At 38.1% G+C, this 20,507-nt stretch overlaps 1 protein-coding gene across 1 annotated transcript in view; it reads right to left on the bottom strand.

Moving 5' to 3' along the window:
- The window catches only part of CLVS1 (clavesin 1), an 87,615-nt gene extending 67,898 nt beyond the window's left edge, over nucleotides 1–19,717 (bottom strand). Inside the window, exon 1 of the mRNA XM_058815440.1 lies at nucleotides 19,115–19,717. Coding sequence (XP_058671423.1) covers nucleotides 19,115–19,503 — 389 coding nt within the window. The 5' untranslated portion in view covers nucleotides 19,504–19,717. The remainder of the gene's footprint in view (nucleotides 1–19,114) is intronic.
- Nucleotides 19,718–20,507: the final 790 nt, after the last annotated feature.

Here is a 20,507-nt window from a genome sequence, read left to right as displayed (position 1 = left end):
TAAATGCTCTATTTGCATCTATCTGCCACCAGTCATTTTGAGGAGATCCGTGGATAACAAAGCTGAGGGACTGCTGGAAAATAAGGGGGCAACTAAGACATACTGAAAGGTGATACATTTTGGAGAAGACAGCATCAGTAAAGGCTTTTGACATTACTCCTTCTGAAAAACTAAGCACTTTTAGGCATGCTAGTGAAATTAATTGGATTATTCAGATAGTTAAAAGTAAAAATGTACAGAAGTACTGGCAGCTGAAGCCATTAAGATTGTCTGGTAGTAAGCAAAAACAAACTGTCACCACAAATCCTGACTGTCCCACGAGATAGCAGACTAAAAACTTTGGATGAGTGCCTCTATCTTGGCAGTTGCAGATAATTCAGCTTAATATCCCTCAGTTAATATGCTGTAAGAGCCTCTCTTCTCTAATACTGAAAAGGTGGCCAATGCTCCATAACATTTGGCAAGCTGCAAACATGGCATAGATACAATTCAAGTAAGAGACCACATCTTGCTTTGTTCCCTCCATACACAAAAAATCACCAAGAGTGCAAAAATGCATATTTAGCTTCTAAATGGGGAGAGCTGACCCTGCCCTGCAAGGAGGATTCCCAGTGAGAGTAAAACACAGAAAAGGAAGCAGAAAAAAGGACCAGAAACACATCTTCAGATTGCCCCAAATTATTTGAGCTAGTCCAAGTTCAAGAAGCTGGTTGCATTTAAAATTCTGTGTTTTGGGTCTCTCACTACAAGAAGGACACTGAGGTGTGGAGCAGGTCTATTGAAGGACAGGTGAAGTCCTGGTGAAGTGTCTGGACCACAAGTCTTGTGAGGAGTGGCTGAGGGAGCTGAAGGTGTTTAGCCTGAAGGGAAGCAGACTCATGGGAGGTCTTACCACTCTCTACAACTTCCTGAAAAAAGATATCAAGGTGAGGGTCAGTCTCTTCTCACAGGTAACAAGTGACAGAACAAGAGGAAATGGCCTTAATTTGTTCCAGGAGATTGGATATTAGGAAAAGCTTTTTCACTGATAGGGTTGCCCTGGAGACATAAGAAGCCGTGTATATGTGGCACTAAGGGACATGGTTTAGTGGTGGACTTGGCAGAGCTGGGTTAACAGTAGGACTCAATGATCTTAAAGGACTTTTCCAGACTAAATGATTCCATGATTCTATGAAAAGCTTAGAAAGGGAGACATGAGCAGCACAGCAGATCTATGCAGGTGGAGAAGGAGAACCCAGGAAGGCACATTTTCAATTGTTCCCAAACACAGCTGAGGTATGCTGTCCATGAAATATGAATTAAACAAAGCCTCTGGAATCCAGTCAACAGTGGGCTTTGAATAGGTGTTCATAAATCATACAAAGTCATTTATTTCATCAGATTAAATTCTCCTTTCTGCTCATGAAGTATTGATAAGAAAGCACCAAACTTCCATTGTTGTATTCTTGGAAAACATCTGTGTTTTTTTAATGTACATATTTATTTTAGAAAATTAAACCTCACCCCTACTGGAATCAGTACTGGAAATTATTAACACACAGACCTTGGGGATTCATGTCTTGATTCAAACTGATGATCCTGAGCAACTCCCCTGCCTTTCTGGCATCAGAAGGAAATGGCAATCACTGTAGCTGCTACAAAACCTGATCTTCACAGCTTATCACTTTTGGTGAGGATGGGTCTCTCATGTGCACAATTCAGGCCAGCCCTTGGCTAAAGAATAATCAGGAAAAATAAGTTCAGGATGAAGAATCACAAATGAAAACGGTGACTCACTTGATTAATCCTGCTCTAGAGAGGATGAAGAGTCAAACAGAGGAGCTCACAGCTGAGTCATGCCCTGAAGAGAGCTTGTCTCCTCCCTCTGTCTGAGGTCTGAATAGCACACATATGTGCAGGAATTAGCAAGGCTTGCCTGCAATTCAAGGAAATGGGTTGCATGAGCAGCAAATGCTCACAAAGAATATTTTGGCCTGCTGTAGGTAACTTTCTTCATAGAATAATTCAAAGCCATATAAACTTGTTAACTGCAAGAAATATGAATAATTCAGTGACATGTAAACTGCAAAAATTATTAAAGAAAAATATAAGGGCAAGTTTCTTATTTTGTGGGGTACCATACCCTTCTTTGTCATGCCCAAGCTAATGTTTTTTTTTCCCTCTGTCAAAACAGAATGCATGCACAGGAAACTCCTACTGAGTAAAACACGGGTTACATCAAGTTAATGTCAGAGCTCCAAATTAATTCTTCTGTCGCATCCAGCACAGCTATCTTTGGTTGTTCCAGTATGTCAGCTTCAAACAAGCATCTCCCCTGTTTTGTAATGAAAAGATAGCAAGTTTTTTCCCCACAGCATCTGTGTCATTCTATAAATAAAATTTACAAGTAACTTTACATCCAGGACAACAGACTGGATAGATGGTGTTTTTCTTCAGAAGTGCTTAGTCCAGCAATGCATTGGATGTTGGAAAGAAAAGCATAGACTAAGCTGACACCTGAACTGTATTTCACATTTCTAATGTTAGAAATGCATGGCTTAGTTTATAACTGAATGAAGGCCATCCACACACAGATATCTGGCTAGATTTGAATTCCTGCTTAGAACGAGCTGGAAGCCTCTGCCACAGCCAGTGGAGAGGAAATGTACAAGCCTGAGAAAAAAAATGGCATCCTTTTTTTGTCTTTTTATCAAGAAAAAATTTCCTCTCAGTGACTTCCTTGAAGATATAAAAATTTTCTCTTGTTATGTTTCTGCTAGAGGTTTTTGTACATAAAATTATTATGAGTTGGTTTTTTTTGCTGTCAGTTTCCACTTCAGTTGGACTCCATAGCAACCAATAGCTCACGAATTACACATTCTGCATTCAAGTCTGTGCTACGAACCTCCTCCCACACGCTCTCATTCATATTGCAGGCGCCCTTACCAAATGAATACTTTGTCCGTGATGTTAATGTGACTGAGCAAGGACCACATGTAATTTGGCTGACAAACAGGGACCTTCACAGACCCTGGGCTTTGGGAGGGAGGCTTCTGGTGGTGGGGCTCTTCAGACAAATGATAGAACCAGCTTCCACCCAAGGGAAGCTGGCATCTGTTCTTCCCTTGGCCTCAGCCCACAGAAGTGTCACACCACTTAGCAGGAGATGAGTCCAAGATAAAGCACAGAATTTTTACACTCCCAAGACTTAAAAAAAATCCCTCCCAGAGCTCTCCAGAAACTTGATCCCAAACAGAGCAGGCAACTGATTGCAACCTATCACAGCACAGGTTCTTTGACTGCTCCTAAGGAGCTCTTGGGGATGCAGCAGAGCTTGGCTGGCCTCCCATGAGCAGTGTACAACTCTCCTCAGCAGCCTGCTGCTGACAGAAAAGGCCAGAATTCAATCTCAAGTGCAAGAGAACTGTTCCTCTGGTTGTGGGTTTGGTTTATTCTTTTAGGAATTAAGTATTTCTGAGATTCACATTGGTGATTTTCTCACCTTTTTAGCACCCAGGGCCATGCCATGCTTGCACACCGTGTAAATTTCTCTGTTGAGAAGGAATAAGTGACAATCACAGGCAGTGTGTTATGATATTGTGGAAATTATTAAACGCCCTATACTACAACCCCTAAGTGCAATCAATAAATCAGTTTGACAGAGCCACTGCTGTAATTTTCCTGGCTATTCCCAAAGGCAGTGTCCCCTGTGAGGAGCATTGGGAAGAGAGGCAAAGAGTTCATTCCAGCCTGAGCAGAGCCAGGGAGTCCGTGGGGCTTTCAGGTTAGTGGCATCACTGTTGGGAATTTAGGAGATAATTCGTGGTAACACACAGATCAGGATCCCATTTAGGAGGTAGTTTTTAATCTCCTACGGTGATCTCACCAATGTTGTGATAGTTTCCTCAAAGCACAGCTGTAGTAATAATGAACAAAACAAATGGCTGGCACATGAATGGCTATTGCCAGAATCATTAGGATTGATGACCTCTGTTGTTTATTTTACTCTGCGTGATTGCATAGCCTTTTCTTATTCCCTCTTGCATCCTTGCATCACTCTAAGCCATTTGCTCAATTTCTTGCACCATTGCATTTCACAAGTTAATTTTTCATTACAGAAAGGGAAGGGATTTTCTTTTGAACATTATGAAGCTACTGCTTAATGTCTGAAAGCAATTATACAGCTCCTTTGCTTTGTTGTTGGAAGGTACAAATGGCACCACTGATTCAGTTTCCCTGGCATCATGTTTTCTCTGTGTGATTCTACTATGTCCCCTCTAGTTTTATCTCCCCTGCATCTTCAACATCTTACCATCTGAAATAGCTGTGAACTTTTTGTTCTCTCCTGATGCAATCACCTCACTTGTTCATAACACTAATGAATTCCTTTAATTGCCTTTTCTTTTCTTTGGTCAGATAGTTGTCTTTTTCTACATCCCTTTCTTTTTTAAATAATACAGGATAAAGTTAAATTCATATTCAAGGTGAGTTTGGAATATCAGCATGCATAAAAGAAATCATTATGTTTTTTCTATTTGTTCTCCATCTCATTCTTAATGCAGCATAACAATTAACTGTTCTGAGCACCATTGCACAATAAGCACACTTCTTAATTATGGTGTCCATAATGACACAATGCTTTTCTTAAAAGGTTAAAAGTACTTGAAAATCCAGACAAAAGTGCACAGAGTTAAGAAAGGGTGAAAGATCTCCATATGTGGCCACATATTAAAATCCAACATTTTCTTTGACCTTTTTGCAGAGTAATGCTGCTTTTCTAGGTCATTCTAGAGTTTTCCACAATGTTTGCTATTCCTCACTAACCTCCATGATTTTTCATTTATTTTTTCTCACACCACCATTCACCTCACTTGTCTGTCAAAAGATTACTACTGGGTGTTATGATAACATAATTTTGCCACTTACAAATCCTACTCTCTGTCCAAAGTATCAGGACTCCTTTTATTTGCAAAATGAGAGACTTCAGCTGTATTTAAAAAAAATAATAAAAAATTCACAGGAAGATCTTTTATTAGCTAACCAAATGGCATATTTTCATATTTTACATTAAAGAATTCCAAGAAAATTGTCTAATTGCCCCTTTGCTTGCAAACAGTCACTCTTACACCAGACTTCAATGATGACTAGATCAAATAGCAAAGTTAAAATCAAATAACTGCTCACCAATGCACATATTTTGAGAGTGCTGTGTTCAGAATGACAAAAGTCATATTATTGTTTGTGGACATTCAAACAGCACCTGGTTACTCATCCCAGAAAGCCTCAAAAAATTTATCTCTTGAGATACATTTGGGGTAAGAGGTTACCAGGACACGAGAAGAAGTGGCAGAAAGTAGAAATGCAAATATACATTAGTAAGCACCTAAACTGGCTATTAAATGAGGCAAAGAACATATACTTGGCTGGACTTAAATCCAGGCAATGAAAGCAGGAGATATTAGAAATATGTACAAAACTCACGTCAATCACAATAAGCTTTATAATTTGTTTAAGTTAGAGCCCTCCAGGGCACATAAAAGACAGACATGAAAATATTCTAATAATTTCTTATAAATAAATGAAAAATGGTGTCACGTATTACATATCATAGAGGTTTCCCACTGGAACAATAAGCAACTTTGATATAGCTGACAAGATGGAGGAACTTGATATTATTGATGTAGAAATAATCACTGGGGAGCTCAAAACAGATGCAATAAAGATTGGTAAGACAGCAGTCTAGAAAAAATTACCTGCATGTCTCTGCAGAAACAATGTTGAAAACTTGTTATGATGATTCGAGTGAACAGGAGAGAAGGACCAGAAAAAAAAATGAAACTGTGTAGATTTATGTAATAAAGACTGATAAAAGTATACAGAATCATGGTGCTGCCAGCCACAAAGAAATCACTTTGTACAGTTATACTGAAAAGGATGTACAGCGCCATGAAGCTCAAGAAAAATGAGCATTTTCACCCTAGCTCCTTTTGAGAGGATCATATTTCACACAATTTCATTGAAGAAAGTGAAGGAATGAATAGCAAAAAACATTCCCCCTTAAAAGGCAGATTTATTTTTTCTCCCCAGAAAGAGCAAATCAACCACTTCTGTAGGAGACTGCATATTTTATAGAAACTTTAGCAAGGCAAAAATAGGTTAGGATCCAACCAGCAAAATAGAGTCTGGTGACATGTCACCAGTGAAATTTAGAAAAAGGTATGTTTTTTACTCCCATTCTCCACATTTGCCCCAGATTTCATGGGATATCGAATTTCCTGTGTGGACAACATGATAACTGGATGAATTTTATAAGTAACTGGTAGAAAATGAAAATTATGGAATGACATCATCAGTCTCAACCGTACAATGTTGCAGTAGAAACCTTAGGCATGTAATTTTGTATGTTGCATAAATGACCACCACTGTAACATCTCTGGCAAGTGCAGCAGTTCCCCTTTTTGAAGGGGAATTACTGAATACAGAAACCAAATATCATCAGTGCTGTTCTATGTGGTGTTACAAGTCTTTCACCAAGGGTATTTTTGTGTGGATGGCAGCAATGGAGCAAACCCAAAGCCTAACAAAAGCTTTTTTTTCTGTGGATTTTACTGCCACTTAGGCAGAATTAGTTGGGTTTGATGAAATAAAAAATGTTGAGGTCCTGAGATGGCTGCAACCACTTGATACTGTGAAAGTGAGGATGTGAGTATTCCTGGGATGTGCAAGGTTCCTTTGAAAAAATAGTCCTTTGTAATGAGTTGGGGTTTTGGGGATGTATTTTTGGCCTTCAGATTGCAAATTACAGTTTCCTGAGAGAAATGAAAGTCAAAGGGAAGAAATGTGAGCATAACTCCCCTGAAATTTTTCCAAAGCAACAACCTGAACAAATTAATGTCACTGGCCTAGCTCATTTAGAAATACAACAGTGCTGAGACTGGCCTTCTCAAAATAGATGAAACAATTACAGAATAAAAATCTTAAATTTCAGGCTGCAAATTGAAAATTAGAAACTGCCAGGGTTGCAGTTGTTTTCAAAAGGCCTTTTGTGCAGGATCAGTGGACAAAATAATCTAGAATCAATTTTTAAAGTATGATTTTAGATAATCACAAAAGGGAAAATTAAACTTATTTTAAAACTCCAAGACCAGTATTCATAATTTTTGAGTACTTCAATTTATGTGAATGCAGAGGCTTAGACATTATTTCTCCATTGTTAAAAAAAAAAAAAAAAAAAAAAAAAAAAAGAAAAAAAGGATTAAAAGATCTGTCAATCTACCTGAAGAAATTAATCAATGCTTTACTTATAGTTCAGTATCTGGATTTGAAACCTTAAATTTCTGAAATAAACTCTGCCATTTAACTAAGAATTCTAATTCTATGATCTAGCATCATGAAAGGTTTTTCTTGAATGGGATAGGGTGGACCTTGGTGTAACATGCTAACAGCAGTAATGGGTAGTAACTGCTTAAGCTGAGATCCCAAAGGCAACAGAAATAGAATTGTGGAGTCTTGCATTGGGTGTATGGTAGTGGAGAAAAGAAGTCCAGCCTGATATCCTAGTTTCCCTGCAGCCAGTAGAGTTTTATGGCACATTCCAGCAGTTCCCAGCAGGGTACAGATGAGGGTTGCAGGTGCAGTGTAGTCCTTGCCTTGGAATAATAATATTACATAATTAGTTTGGGGAGACCATCAAGTTTTCTCAAGAATTTCCAGAGAAAAGTAATCTAAGTGGTTCATAAACTATTAAAGTGAGTTGAGCTGAGAATAGAATTTCATATGAATTTCAATGTTAGGGATTCTGAAATAAAAGTTTCACTAATTTCTTATTAAAGTAGTTATCAGCAACCTCCTAAATTACTCTGACCTCTAAACAATAGAGTATATTTATATGTGTGGAGATTAAGTCTCTTCTCTCAGGCAACTGCTGTTTTTAGTTTGCTGTTTCTGGGGGAAAGGGTTGCATTTTAAGTTTCTAACCAACTGGAAACTGTAAAATGACAATGTAATTCATACTCTTTTTTTCTGTTTGTATTTCTTTTTATTATGAAGCTAAAATAATTGATTTGAAATAATTTTTTCACACCTCTAATAAGAACTTTCATATAGTCAATACAGACAATTACTGAAGAAATGTGATAAGTTGAAGTCATGACTCATGTTCTGCTAATTCAATTATGAATAATTGTTAATGAAGAAACATATGCAAGAGTTAAGGTCAGGACATACTAGGAAAAAAAATCAGTGCTTTTGAACTCAATACACAGTGATGTCCTGCCAGACCCTGTGCTGGTATTTGAGGAAAGCAGCTTTGGAATGAGATAGCTGGAGCAACCAGGACTTTTACTCCAAACAGAAGCACTGAAATAAAGATAAGACAGCAGGGAGGTCTGTTTTGTCAAAAGGCAGCCAGAAAGAGGCAGAAAAAGGATCAGCAGAAATTGCCACAGCAAACATAGTTACATGGCCCAGAGAAAGATTTCAGAAGAAAATTTTTATATTAGGGACAAATGTGTAAATCTTGAACAAATAAATCACTGCTCTTTTTTAATTCCTCTTTTTTACGGAAAGCATTTACATGTTTATATTTGTGCTAGCTTTTTTGCAAAGGATACCTAATTTTTTCATCTTTTCCTTTCCTTAAAAAATAACCAAAACAAAAAAAATCAACCAACCAACCTACCAAAAAAAGAAGCAAACCAGCAAATCTTTAATTCTTTTTTTAATCTTTAAACTTTTAACCTTTTTTTTAGGTTGCAAAGCCTGCTTTTCAGGAGACATCATCAGAGATGTTTTCATGGTGTCATGGGATGATTTGTTAAATTTCCATGTTTCTTAATACTACATTGATTATCCTTTTTTTGTATGTTATTGTTTCACAGTTTAGACTATATTGAAAGGGGAAAATCAGGTAGGGACAGTCCATTTTATAGATCTCTGCACAGCCTTAGGACACATTCATTACAACAGCAGAATTAATTTTCATAAATGTAACTGTAGTGCATACTTCTCTTTATTCTAGACAATATTTTGACTTCACCAAAGGATTACTAAAAAGGCCTAATGCAGTATCAAAGAGTAACTACAAGCAATCAGGTCTTTGCAAAATTATTCCAATTATGTTGCAGTTAGTTTCACTCCACAAAAACACATTTGAGACTCTCTGGGATTGTTCATCTTGATCTGGCAGAACCCTTGACCACTCCATTCCCTTGCATTAGTCTGACTTAGCTTTGGTTAATAATTTTTGACAGTGTTTAATGGCCAAGTAAATGCAGTGCTTTTGTTTCTGCATGAGAAGTATACTGAGTCATGAGATATTTAAGCAAATGTCTGAAGCAAAACATATCAGTAGTGTCATTGCTGATGAGGAGCCCACAGAATGCCACAGTTGCCTGTATCTTAGTCATTGCAAACTGTTTTCTAATATTTAGAAATAGAATTCTGTTAAGGATTTGGGATAATTTTGCTGTTATTCTATGTATCCACTGTTTACTACCACATTTTGTTAAGGTACATTTTTATATAGAGGAATAATTGAATCCCACCTCTTATTATCTTCAACTTGTATGACATTGTCATTTTTTTCAGACTTCTTGTTGCACTATTCTTCTGACTCAGCTCAGACTTGGCTCTTATGCTTGTACTTGTGTTGCAGGACAGTTGAGGTGGGTAAAGGTGAGTAACTCCTGCTGTCCTGCTGACAACATTCCTGTAATACAGCCCAGACTCTTTGCTTCCCCAGTGATATCACTTTGCCATATATAATTTCATTTGTAGTCCATTCTTTACCCTCAAATCCTTTTGTGCCCAGTCAATATTAGTTACCCATGAGCACCTGATTTAAGAAATCAAGAGATGAGAAAATCCCAGCAGAGACAAACCTGTCAGCCAGGACGAAACCAATAATGGCAGGTGTGCCTGGTGTCTCACAAGCCTCCTTGGCTTTTAACCTGGAGCCTACATCTGCTAAGCCTCTGTCTGAAGTAAATCCCAAAATGATCCTGAAATACTTTTAAATGATTCATACAAAATGTTCCCTGAAAGACAGTGAATGCGCATGTACCTGCGAATACATTTCAGCAGAGAATAACAATAAGATGCTGGAAAAAGAAAAGACTCATTGGCAGCAGAGCACAGACAAATTGCCATTTTCCCCAGACTTGCAAAACTCTTTTATTCAAACAGAATTGAAGGCTTTATCAGAATAAAAGTGAATTTAAATTGCAGGAGACTGCTAGAAGTGGCTTACATGTAAATGAGAATCTAAGAAATTGAAAGATTTCCCACCATCTCTCCCTAGGTCAGAGTTTATTTCTCCTCTTTTTTACTTAGTTTTCGAATGAATATTGCAGTAGATTTGGAAGCAGGATTTTTCATTGGTCTCCTTCTCTTTCACTATAAACCACATTTCTTCTTTTGTAGCTATATGACAGCCAGGTAGGATTAACCCTGGGAAAGCAAGGCAATGCACACTTATGGAGAAACCTCACAAAGTGGGAACAGCTTAGAGGAGCACAGCTCCAAGATAACAGGAGAGGATGAAGCTGACTAAGATAGGGTTATCACCCCTAGGTGTAGATTCTCCTGGTTAGAAATACCCATACAAAGGCAATCCTGTGTGCTATCACATAGCCTAGCACCCTGAAGTGGTGTAGGCAGCACACACACTCTATAGATTGATCTGTGCATATCTAAAATACGTGACTGGCATCTCCTGGGTTTGCTGTGAAAGTCACTCAGGAGGAAAGAAACAGTGAAATGTTTGGCCCTGGCAAGGGGAACAAATGTTTCTGATCACACCAGAGCAGTAGCCTTGTGTTGTTACCCCTTTTTTCACCTCTGTTACTTCATTCATAGCTGAATTTATGGAACTCTGTTCCTCTACTGACATGTTATAAAACCAGAGAAGCTGAGATTGCAACTTTGTGGAAATGAGCACAGGACTATCTGTAGGAAAGAAGGAGGAAGATATGGAGGTATCTTGTAGCTAGAACAGAATGAAGAAAAGCATATTGGTTTAAAAAGGTCTAAAAAAAGTCTTCCTGCTTCATTAATTCATACCATCAGGCCTTGGTGCAGTATGTGAGACTATGTGTGTTTTAAAGTACACTTGGGAGTGGTTCTATGGGATCAGACCAAAAGGTCTCCTGCCAGGAATAAGAGTTTTGATACATAGCAGGTTAGCAAGGTTAAAATAGAGACCATACTAATCTTACACTGAAAATCAAATATTTTTTCTTATGTATGTCAATATGGCAGTCAACACTTTCAATAAAATATTCAATTTTGGTCCCTAAAAATGTATTATGGGACAACCTTGTCAAATAGGTTGTTATTGAATCTCTAGCATCATAACTTTACATTGTGCTATGATTTACATTGCATGTGTGAAAGAAAACTGGCACCACATGTGTTAATGAATGCACAGACAAGTGCCATCCTCTGCAATGGAATAGTGGGAAAGAGATATCATCTCTCTATAAAGAAAAACATATTTGCATATTACCTTTCTCCTTAAAATGAATCTTTACTAGCTTTAGTTTGCCCAGCATGGACAGTTTTCATAAGCAGTTACATAGGAAATTGTGTCAGCAGGAGGCTAACTGGCTTGCTTTGCCCTCTGTCCCTGCAACAAATGGACCCTCTAGGAAGTTTCCAGAGCTGAGTTTATCATGATCTGTGTACAAGGGATAGTTGTTTTTTGCTGCCTTTTTGGTTGCTGCACTTATTAAAAACAAAAACTGTGAGATTGCAATCAGAATTTAAGACCAACATTTCCTCTCTCTTAAGAAATTATTCCATTTTCTCATTTTTAGGAGTCAAATCTCTTGCCATGACATATTAATTATGATGCTCCAACTCTTTTATTGTTTTAACCATGACAAAAGAGGCAAAATACAAAAGACCTTTAACAATTCAATTTTTTAATCTGATTTATTGGAATGACCTTACTCCTCCATCCTTCCTCCTGCCCTCTATTCTATCTGCTTGGTTAAATTTGCACGTGGCAGCTGGGTGCTTGTACCACTTAAATTCCCACATCACTGAGAGCTTCCCATGGTCATGGCGCTCTCACCAGCACAACCACAGGACCAGCCATGTCTCCTTCATCCTCCACCCTCATCGTGGCCGAGAAATGCCCTGCAGCAGGGTGAATGTGGTGACAGGGTAGAGTTTACCCCAGTGTGCTGTTCAAGTATTTCACAGAATTGAACAGCCACCACAACATTCACATCCTGACCAAATTTATGCTCTCTGCTGTAACTCCTGTGGCATCACCTGGTCTGCTAACAGCACCAATTCCTAAGCATTCCTTGTGCTGTTCTGAGGGTGCTGGAATTGGAGGATGCTCAGCACTTGCCAGAGTGAAAAAAGCAGATATTTCAATGTAAAATGCAATTGGTATAGGGCTCAGAGTTCAGAGAAAATAGTCTAAAATAAATCATGGCCTGGGGAAATAATATATCAAGAAAGTATTAAAATTTTAAAATTTCAAATGCATTTAAGGATTCCAGCTCAGTATTTCTATCCTTTTCTGATGCTTCTACTGCATGTAGCTTATTAAATAGCTGGCCAGAGAATTAATGTTTTTTTCCTTCCCTGACTCGTTTCAGTCTGTTCCTGCTGCAATGCCTGAATTTGCCTTGGCTGCTTTTAGGTAGGTTGGCAAGTTAGAAACTGATCAGAATATTAGATATTTAGAAAACTTGATTTGAGGAGTGCTGTGACAAAAAAGTGTTCTGGTCTCTTCCTACAAAGCTTCACCTCGAAAAGCTGCTATTTATAAGAGCATTCATTCATTCATGGTTTCCAGCAGTTTCCAAAGTTCAAAAGGGCAAGGAACCATGTGGGATGTCACATTGCTTGGCTTCCTACTATTCTGTGGATGTAGCTCTGTTGTGGTGCTCTTTTGCAGATCCCATCTGTGAGGATGACATATATAGCCCACATAGGACTGTGGGTCATTCTTTAATGGACATGTGCAATCACAACTGTGTGCAGCTTCTCTTTTCTTACATCAAGGCATAAACCCTTATGCAAAAATTGAGTCTGAGAAGAAAAGCAGGGGATGTGTATGTGTGCCTATGTGTTTGCTGTGTATGTGTGTCTGTATATTTTTCTTTATCAGCTGTCCTTCCTTCCACTTTATGAAGCACAGGAATTGGATTGCTTTCTTTTCGCCACAGGAGGAAGGTGACACAGAGCCACTTTCCAGTCTGCCCTACATTTTCCTGTGTTATTCTGGGGGAAAGCTCCTGCAACTGTGTTTCTCACCCCCAGGCACTGTCCTTCACAGCTCTTCAGCCAGCCCTCAGCCCAACACCATCCAGTCACCTCTTCCCTCTAAAATGGGTTTGATTGCCAATCCCTCTCCATGGATTTGTTTTTTCTTTTCAGTCAGGCTTTTCTCATTCTTCAACATATGCTTCATAACTTTCCCAGCTGTTGTTTTTCTTTCTCTTTTTTCAGACATTTTCTTTGTCTTCTTGGATTCCCTTTGCAGCACAACACAGGATTCTCATTTGTGTATGTCATCCCGCTGTCATTCAGATGGGCTACAATTGCCTTCCCAAATATGGCTTCTGTAATAAATGGTACTAACTGAATTAAGATGCTGCCGGCAAGCAAATGAAAACATTTCAAGATAGAGCTTCTTCTTTTCTTCCTTGTCCAACATTTAATTTACACATCTGTTACTCTTCTAAATGAGTATTATGCTTATGCTATGCTGCCTTCCCATACTATCCTGAATTCTGCTACCATTCCAGATCAGCTCAGTAATGTACTATGATTTTTTTTTTTTTTAATGCAGCATGCTTCTAAGCTTTTTATTGGTCAAAGCAATGTTTGAACCACAGTGCCAATCTGCATTACTGTAAGCATCTCCCAACACAGAATCACTAGCTCCTAACCAAACCCAAAGATTTGATGTGCAAAAGTCATTATGGTGTCAGGGCTGGCTGCACTTCAGCTGTAATCCCTCATGATAAACAGACATGAGGCTGAGTTACTGCCATAGTTTGCCTGTGACTATAAATCAGTCCCAACAGATGTTTGTTACCTCATATTCTATTAAGCATCTGAAACTATGCTTGAAATATATTAGAACAATCAACACTTGAGATGAATTCTTTTATTATCACCAACAGGATCTGATGATGATAATATCCTTGTAATTACACCACTTTGAGCATTCTCAGGAAGGGCATACTTGGGTTTTATTATAATCCTTTAAAATATTTATAGCTGTTGGTTTACCTCTGTGTCAGAATATATCCTTTCCCTTTAGCCTCAGTACACTGTCCTACAGAATGGTATCTGGTATTAGAAATTCCCTGGGTAATAAAAGATGGTTTATGGCTAGCAGTTGACTTGGGATTGTATGTTGTAAACAAAGCAGCAGGTTTTCTCTGTCTGACTCACACAATTTTTGGAGCTATGTGACAGCTAAGGCACAGACATGAAGACAGAAATTAATTACCATCTCACTGAAAAAAAACTATGAAAACATTCTGCTCCCTACTCCAAGTCCTATTTGCAGAGTATTGTGATTGGAGTCCTTCTTCTGGCTCTCTAAACAAAAATAAATTTTACGTCGGCTGAACAACCTTGAAAGAAACACTTTTGCTTGGAAGATTAATGAACACCTTCTGCTGAATTACATGTTCACCCAAAGCTCCATCTCCTTGGTGTATGGGCAGCTTTATGAGAAGACAGTAGCAGATGTAGGAACAGCTGTGGAAGTTACTGAAGGCTTTCCTCAATCCAACAGATGAGAGGACCCTCTTACCTAACTTCGTTAAAAGCTTCAGATTCACTACAGGTGAATCAGAGGGGTGAGGGCTTAGATTTGGTGAGTGAGGAAACGAAAAAGTGAAAGAGTATTTGTTTTCCAGCACATGAAACATTCTTTTTTTACATTAAATCCTTGTTCAGGTCTCATCTAAACTCTGTGTGTGTATGTGTGTGTGTATTTGTTTGTTTTACAAACTGGAATTTTTTATCATGCAAACTATTTAATTAAAAATTTTCATTACATGATCAGTTTGACATCCTTATCTGTCTTTACTGCTGCACAAATTTGCATTCAAAATAATGTGCTCTGTAAGAAGTGGTATAAGTAAAGTCTTTGTGGGTGTCAGGTGGGTTCTCACCTTGAGTTCTGATCAAAGTGAAAAATGTCCCTCCCCTGTGCTGGTTTACAGTAATATAACTCGACAGGTTTTTTTCCCTCACTATGGAACTTATCTGATCTCTTTCTTTTCTATTCATCTGCTCATTTTCATTTATTCAGTACTGAATAAGTGAAAATGAAGGTATTGAATATGTGATTAACTAACAGATCCAAAATATACTGTGCAGGACCTAGAGAGAAAGTGATGACATCATCTCTAAGAAATCTGCTGAACAATGGAGAGAAATCAAACCTATGCAGAACAGGCTGAATTAGTCTAGCTCTGGAAATGTGATAAATCTCAGCTAGTAATTTGGCAATAAAAATTATCATCCCTTGTGGTTTTTTCCCTGTCATCAAAGAGGGAAAAGATTGTCATCAAGACAATCATCATTATATTTTTGAACTATGTGGAAACAAAAATAAAATTCTTTACCAGTGAACTTGGCAGATGTCACAAACCTCCTGAAATGATAACTGGGGAGCAGGACTTGTTTAGCTCTGCACAAGAGCGTGAATCACATGCGAGACTGTGCCCACATTATGGATGAGAATGTATGACACATTTACCAGTGGCATTTGTATTTTAGGAAACTGACTTGAAGGCAAATTTGAGCTGAACATGAGCTCAAAATGGGATAGAGTAGTTAAGAACAGAGTGACAATCTTGCATCTAAAAAGAGGAAACTACTGAACAGATGAGATAGGGTTATCACTTGATGATTTATAATTTTTAAAAATAAAATTTTTATTTAGTTCATCCACCTGCACCTTAGCAACAACACTTAAATGACAGGAACAGTCCAGAAAAGAATCATGAAGAGTATTTTAAACCTGGAAAATCTCCCCAGTTCTGAGAGTAAAGAAGTTAAAACTGTTTAAGTTCAGGCATCTTAAGTGTATTGAGATACATTAATCTAGTGGATTGCTCTGCAGAACATTATCTTTGCTGCGCTGGCTCTCAGAGGTGTGTTCTTTACCTTGTGAACAACACACAGTTGTTATTTTCCTTGAGGACAAGGGTGTTAGCTGTTTTGCTTTCCCCATGGCTGAAGGTGAACACAAGAACCTCTGCTGCAGAGTCGCTAATGCAGTTTCTTCTTGCCTGGCAGTGACTTACCCTACAGTGCTGCCTCCCCAGCGAACTCAAAAATAGGTTAAATGTGACGTGGTCAGGACACAAAAGTACGAACATGGGAAGCTGTCATATTTTTGTGGTACATTTAAACTAACATGATCTAGCAGCTGGAAGCTGAAGCTGGAAATATTGAGACTGGAAATTAAAACCTAGTTTGCTAGAAATGTCAGGCCTATCAGTTGCATTCTGGTGGCTGAAATTACAAATGTTTTTAGAAGCTTACATGGAAATTCTATCTTTGATACAGGAAGAACCTTAGAAACATCTTGGATCTGATTTGTCCAAGAAGTCATATTACACAAATAATGGCAATTCCTGTTAAAAATCAAGATATTTATAAGCACAGAAAGTTTCATGATTAACCTCTTTGACATGTGCTAACAGCAACCATACTCCCAGGCACATAAATGGTAAGGATGTCTGAACTAAAAATCAACTTATGGGCTATAGCTATTCTCATTTTTAATAGACCCTTTAAAATTATTATTTCTTTATAAACAACCCTTCATAAATTAAATATTGATCATAAAGAAAGAGAAGGCAAAGCCAGGGGCAAATGAGATTAAAGTAAGGAAGGGCAGGCTGAAGGATCAGCTCTTACTCTTGAATCATGGCCGATTCCATTAGCATTCAGCTGAAATGTGAGCTTGTGAACATCTTGCCGTCACTCAGAAGACATGTCTGCAGAAAGGTTGCCCAAGATACATTTATGTAAGATGTGCACAATGCCTTTTTGAACTTCTTTTTAAAATTTGTGTTTCTTCTGGTCAATAACCTGCTCCCATGCTGCTTAATAGGACACTGCACTCATCGTTTCCTCTCCTTAACAGCTTTTCCTCTTGTTGATGTCTCTAGACAGCAAAAAAGGAGGAGGATATCCATTTACTTACAGCCCAAATCCTGTCTCAAATCCCTGTTGCAGCTGGAGTGCCACAAAAGCCCACAGAAAAAACACTCCTTGTCATCTGAATCTACAGAAGATATGAGGTTCAGTGGCTGAACTGAGGTAAGCTTTGCACATGATTTTTAATGCCACTGAGGGTTCTTAGGAAAGTACATCCTATGGTATTTGCCTCAGCTTTTCTTCCTTGAAAGTTAAAATTATATCTTCAAAAATATGCAGGGTTGCTTTGGTTTTTGCACACGCACACACACACACACACACACACACACACACACACACACACACACATCATGGATGCATATTTAAAGGGATTGCAGAAAATATGAGCCAAAATCTGACCAGAGTCATTATTCTGTCAAAGTTTCATTGCAGGAGCCTTAGACACCAGCACTCTCAGCTTTCCAAGAGCAGGACCTGACGTACAAGGTTAATCACAAAGATTCATTTTGTTGAAGGATCAGAAACCCAAAGCTGGCTCTATGTAATACCTAAATCCCTTAATGCAACCAGCAGTTCCACTGTGCTTCTGTCCTCTAAAGCTGATGCTTTCTATTAATTCCAGATACCTGTGCATTCATCTTTCTTTTCAGGCCAATTGCTAACAGAAGAGTTCTGTGGTTTCTGAAAGAAAGGCAAACTTGCAGTTCAGAAAGACAGGAGAGAAAAATTGCTGGCCTGTTTGTAGATAATAGGACTTTTATTACTGGCCTCAGTTCACCATTTAACCAAACATGTTTGATTATGCAAAGTTACACTTCTGTATCATTTTCTGGACATTTATTCACATGTGAGTGGAAATCAGAAACTCTTTCACATGGTGATGAAAGGTTTTCCCAGAAAACAAATAACATGAAAAATTGCAGGCGTGTGTATTGTTCTCTAATAATTTTTATGCTGTAAAACAAAGCTCCAATCTACTGACTCCTAAGGATAAGACTTTTTCATCAAAGACTTTAGACCATGGCAAGACAAAATCCTACCTGGAAACCATCAGAACTGATGGTACTTAAAACCTGAATCCAAATTTTTTTCTTTCTTATGATGTTTATCAAGATCCAACAGAACACATGGTAAACCTACAGGTGATTACACTTCTCTATCTCACCATGAAGTCAGGGAAAATGGAATGGAATAACTTACAAAGATGAGGACAATGTGAACACGGTATTCCTGGACTAGCCCCCTTTCTCTGTACCACTTCAAATAGGTAATGAAAGCTGACTAATCACATTAAGTACATTATTTTATAATAATGATTAGGAGATATTTTTGTTAATGCCACTCTGTAAAGAAATGGCCTGAACAGAAAATATGCTTTTTGTGAATGTCCCATTTATTGGACTAACAACACAGAGCCACCAGAGTATGTAGAAATCTCAATGCAGATTGTGGAAATAGAGCAGAGGCTGCAATTCCCATAATAGTTCAAACAAACAAACAAACAAACAAACAAACAAACAAACAAACAAGCAATCTGTTAGAAAGTCTGAAGATAGAATAAATATTGTCAGTTTCCTCTGCACCAGGAGAGCTACAGGAATCTCCATATGTTTTGAGATGCTTTCTGTCAACCTGTTTGGCTGGTCCATGATACAGCTGAAGTAATTGTGTGATAGATGTTAATGTACATATAGCAAAAATACATTCTCTGGATAAAATTTGGAAATATTTCTTTAAAAAAACCCAGACATGAGCTACTTATATGACACACTGATATAGCCTTAACTCTCAATGGCCCTGTGTCCTAAGAATGAGGACTGACAGGTGATCAGGTGAGATGGAAGTTATGGTGTAATGGAGATATGGCTACAAAATATTTTGCTGAAAATGGCCTTGCTGTTTCAAAGATGGCCAAAAAATTCCATTAGGAGTTGGGGGTGAGTGTGTGTAAAAAGATAAGGACACTATCTACATTTACCTACTCTGATCCCAGTTGGCTGCAAAAAGCAGAAGAATCTTCCTTCCACAGTGGTCGCGATTTTCCAGCACTCCCGGAAACCCGTCAGTCAGAGCCCGTTTGATTCCTGGGTCATCAGCCTTGAAGTTTTTGAACATATCCAGATTTAATTGGCGGTATTGGAAGTACTGAGCCAGCAGTCTGAAGGCCTCCGTTTGGTGAAACTTTCTGGCTCGGAGAAATCTCAAGATGAAGGCATCATCTGTACGTAAAAACCCAATGTCAGGCCTCGTGATGATCATGTCCCTGACTTGCTGGATATCCTGGTGTAAAATGTCTGGGTTTTCATTCAGTTCCAGGCGGGCTTTCTCTATAGTCTCTGGACTAAGTCCAGCTTGTAAATGGGTCATCTCTGCAAAAACCTCTTTTCCAAATCCTTAACTTCGGATATTTTAGTAGAAGTGCTGATCCCATTCAATTGATGATCTGTGAGCGTGAGCCATTCAAATGCTTTTTGCTATCAAGTTGATATTTAACAAGTAAAAGCAAAGGGCTTTCTTATTCTTGCAGAGTAACAGGCAGTTCACATGTACTATAATCCATCCAAAGGAAAGTGTTGTTTATTCCACCACTTACTAAAAGAAAAAGAAAATATATAAAAGAAAGATTAAATGTGTATATAAAGCTTGTAGGGATGCATTTCTGAATTTATCTAGCCATAAAATTTCTTTGTGTAGGAGGATACAAGTCACATAATTTCAGAATGAGTGCATTTTAAGATAAGGCAGTGACTAACATCTTGAATGTATGTTTTCAGGCTTTCAGAAAAACAATCTGATTCATTGACAATTAATACTAAGCTGTATCAACTTGCTATTGGAATACACTTCTCAAAGCTGTCTTACAGAAGTGTGGGAGTTGCAGCATCCCTAAGTTCAAGCCAAGGATGATAGCAGCAAAAATAATAGTATTTTTTTTTCCACCATTAACGGGAGCAACATTTCAGCTCCATAAATAGACAGATTTACCATCATCATACTAAGCAGAACACCTGTTTGATTTGGCTTTATCACCTGTACTATCAGCTTTTAGCTCTCCTTGAATAAGATCATGAGCTGTCTGTAAAGCTGATTTTTAAAAAAACCCAAAACTCTACCAATACCAGGGATAATTTCTACTTTTTAGAAATTCACTGGAAAGATTTCCCATTGAGACTCAATATGTCTTCATTGGAAATTTCCCACAAATAAGGTTCTTGATGTATCCAGTCTGGCAGGATTTGTGTTTTAGTTGAAAAGAGACATATTTTATTCAAAATTCCTTTTTCCAGTATATTGTAGCTTTCCTGAATACCTAGTTCTGAATTTCATTTTGATTTTGGTGCTTTACCTAGAGTTTGTTTTTACAAGTGTTA

The sequence above is a fragment of the Ammospiza caudacuta genome, chromosome 1 (assembly GCF_027887145.1).
Source record: "Ammospiza caudacuta isolate bAmmCau1 chromosome 1, bAmmCau1.pri, whole genome shotgun sequence".
Lineage (NCBI taxonomy): Eukaryota > Metazoa > Chordata > Aves > Passeriformes > Passerellidae > Ammospiza > Ammospiza caudacuta.
Note: the sequence above shows the minus strand (reverse complement) of the source record. Positions and strands in the feature narration are given on the sequence as shown.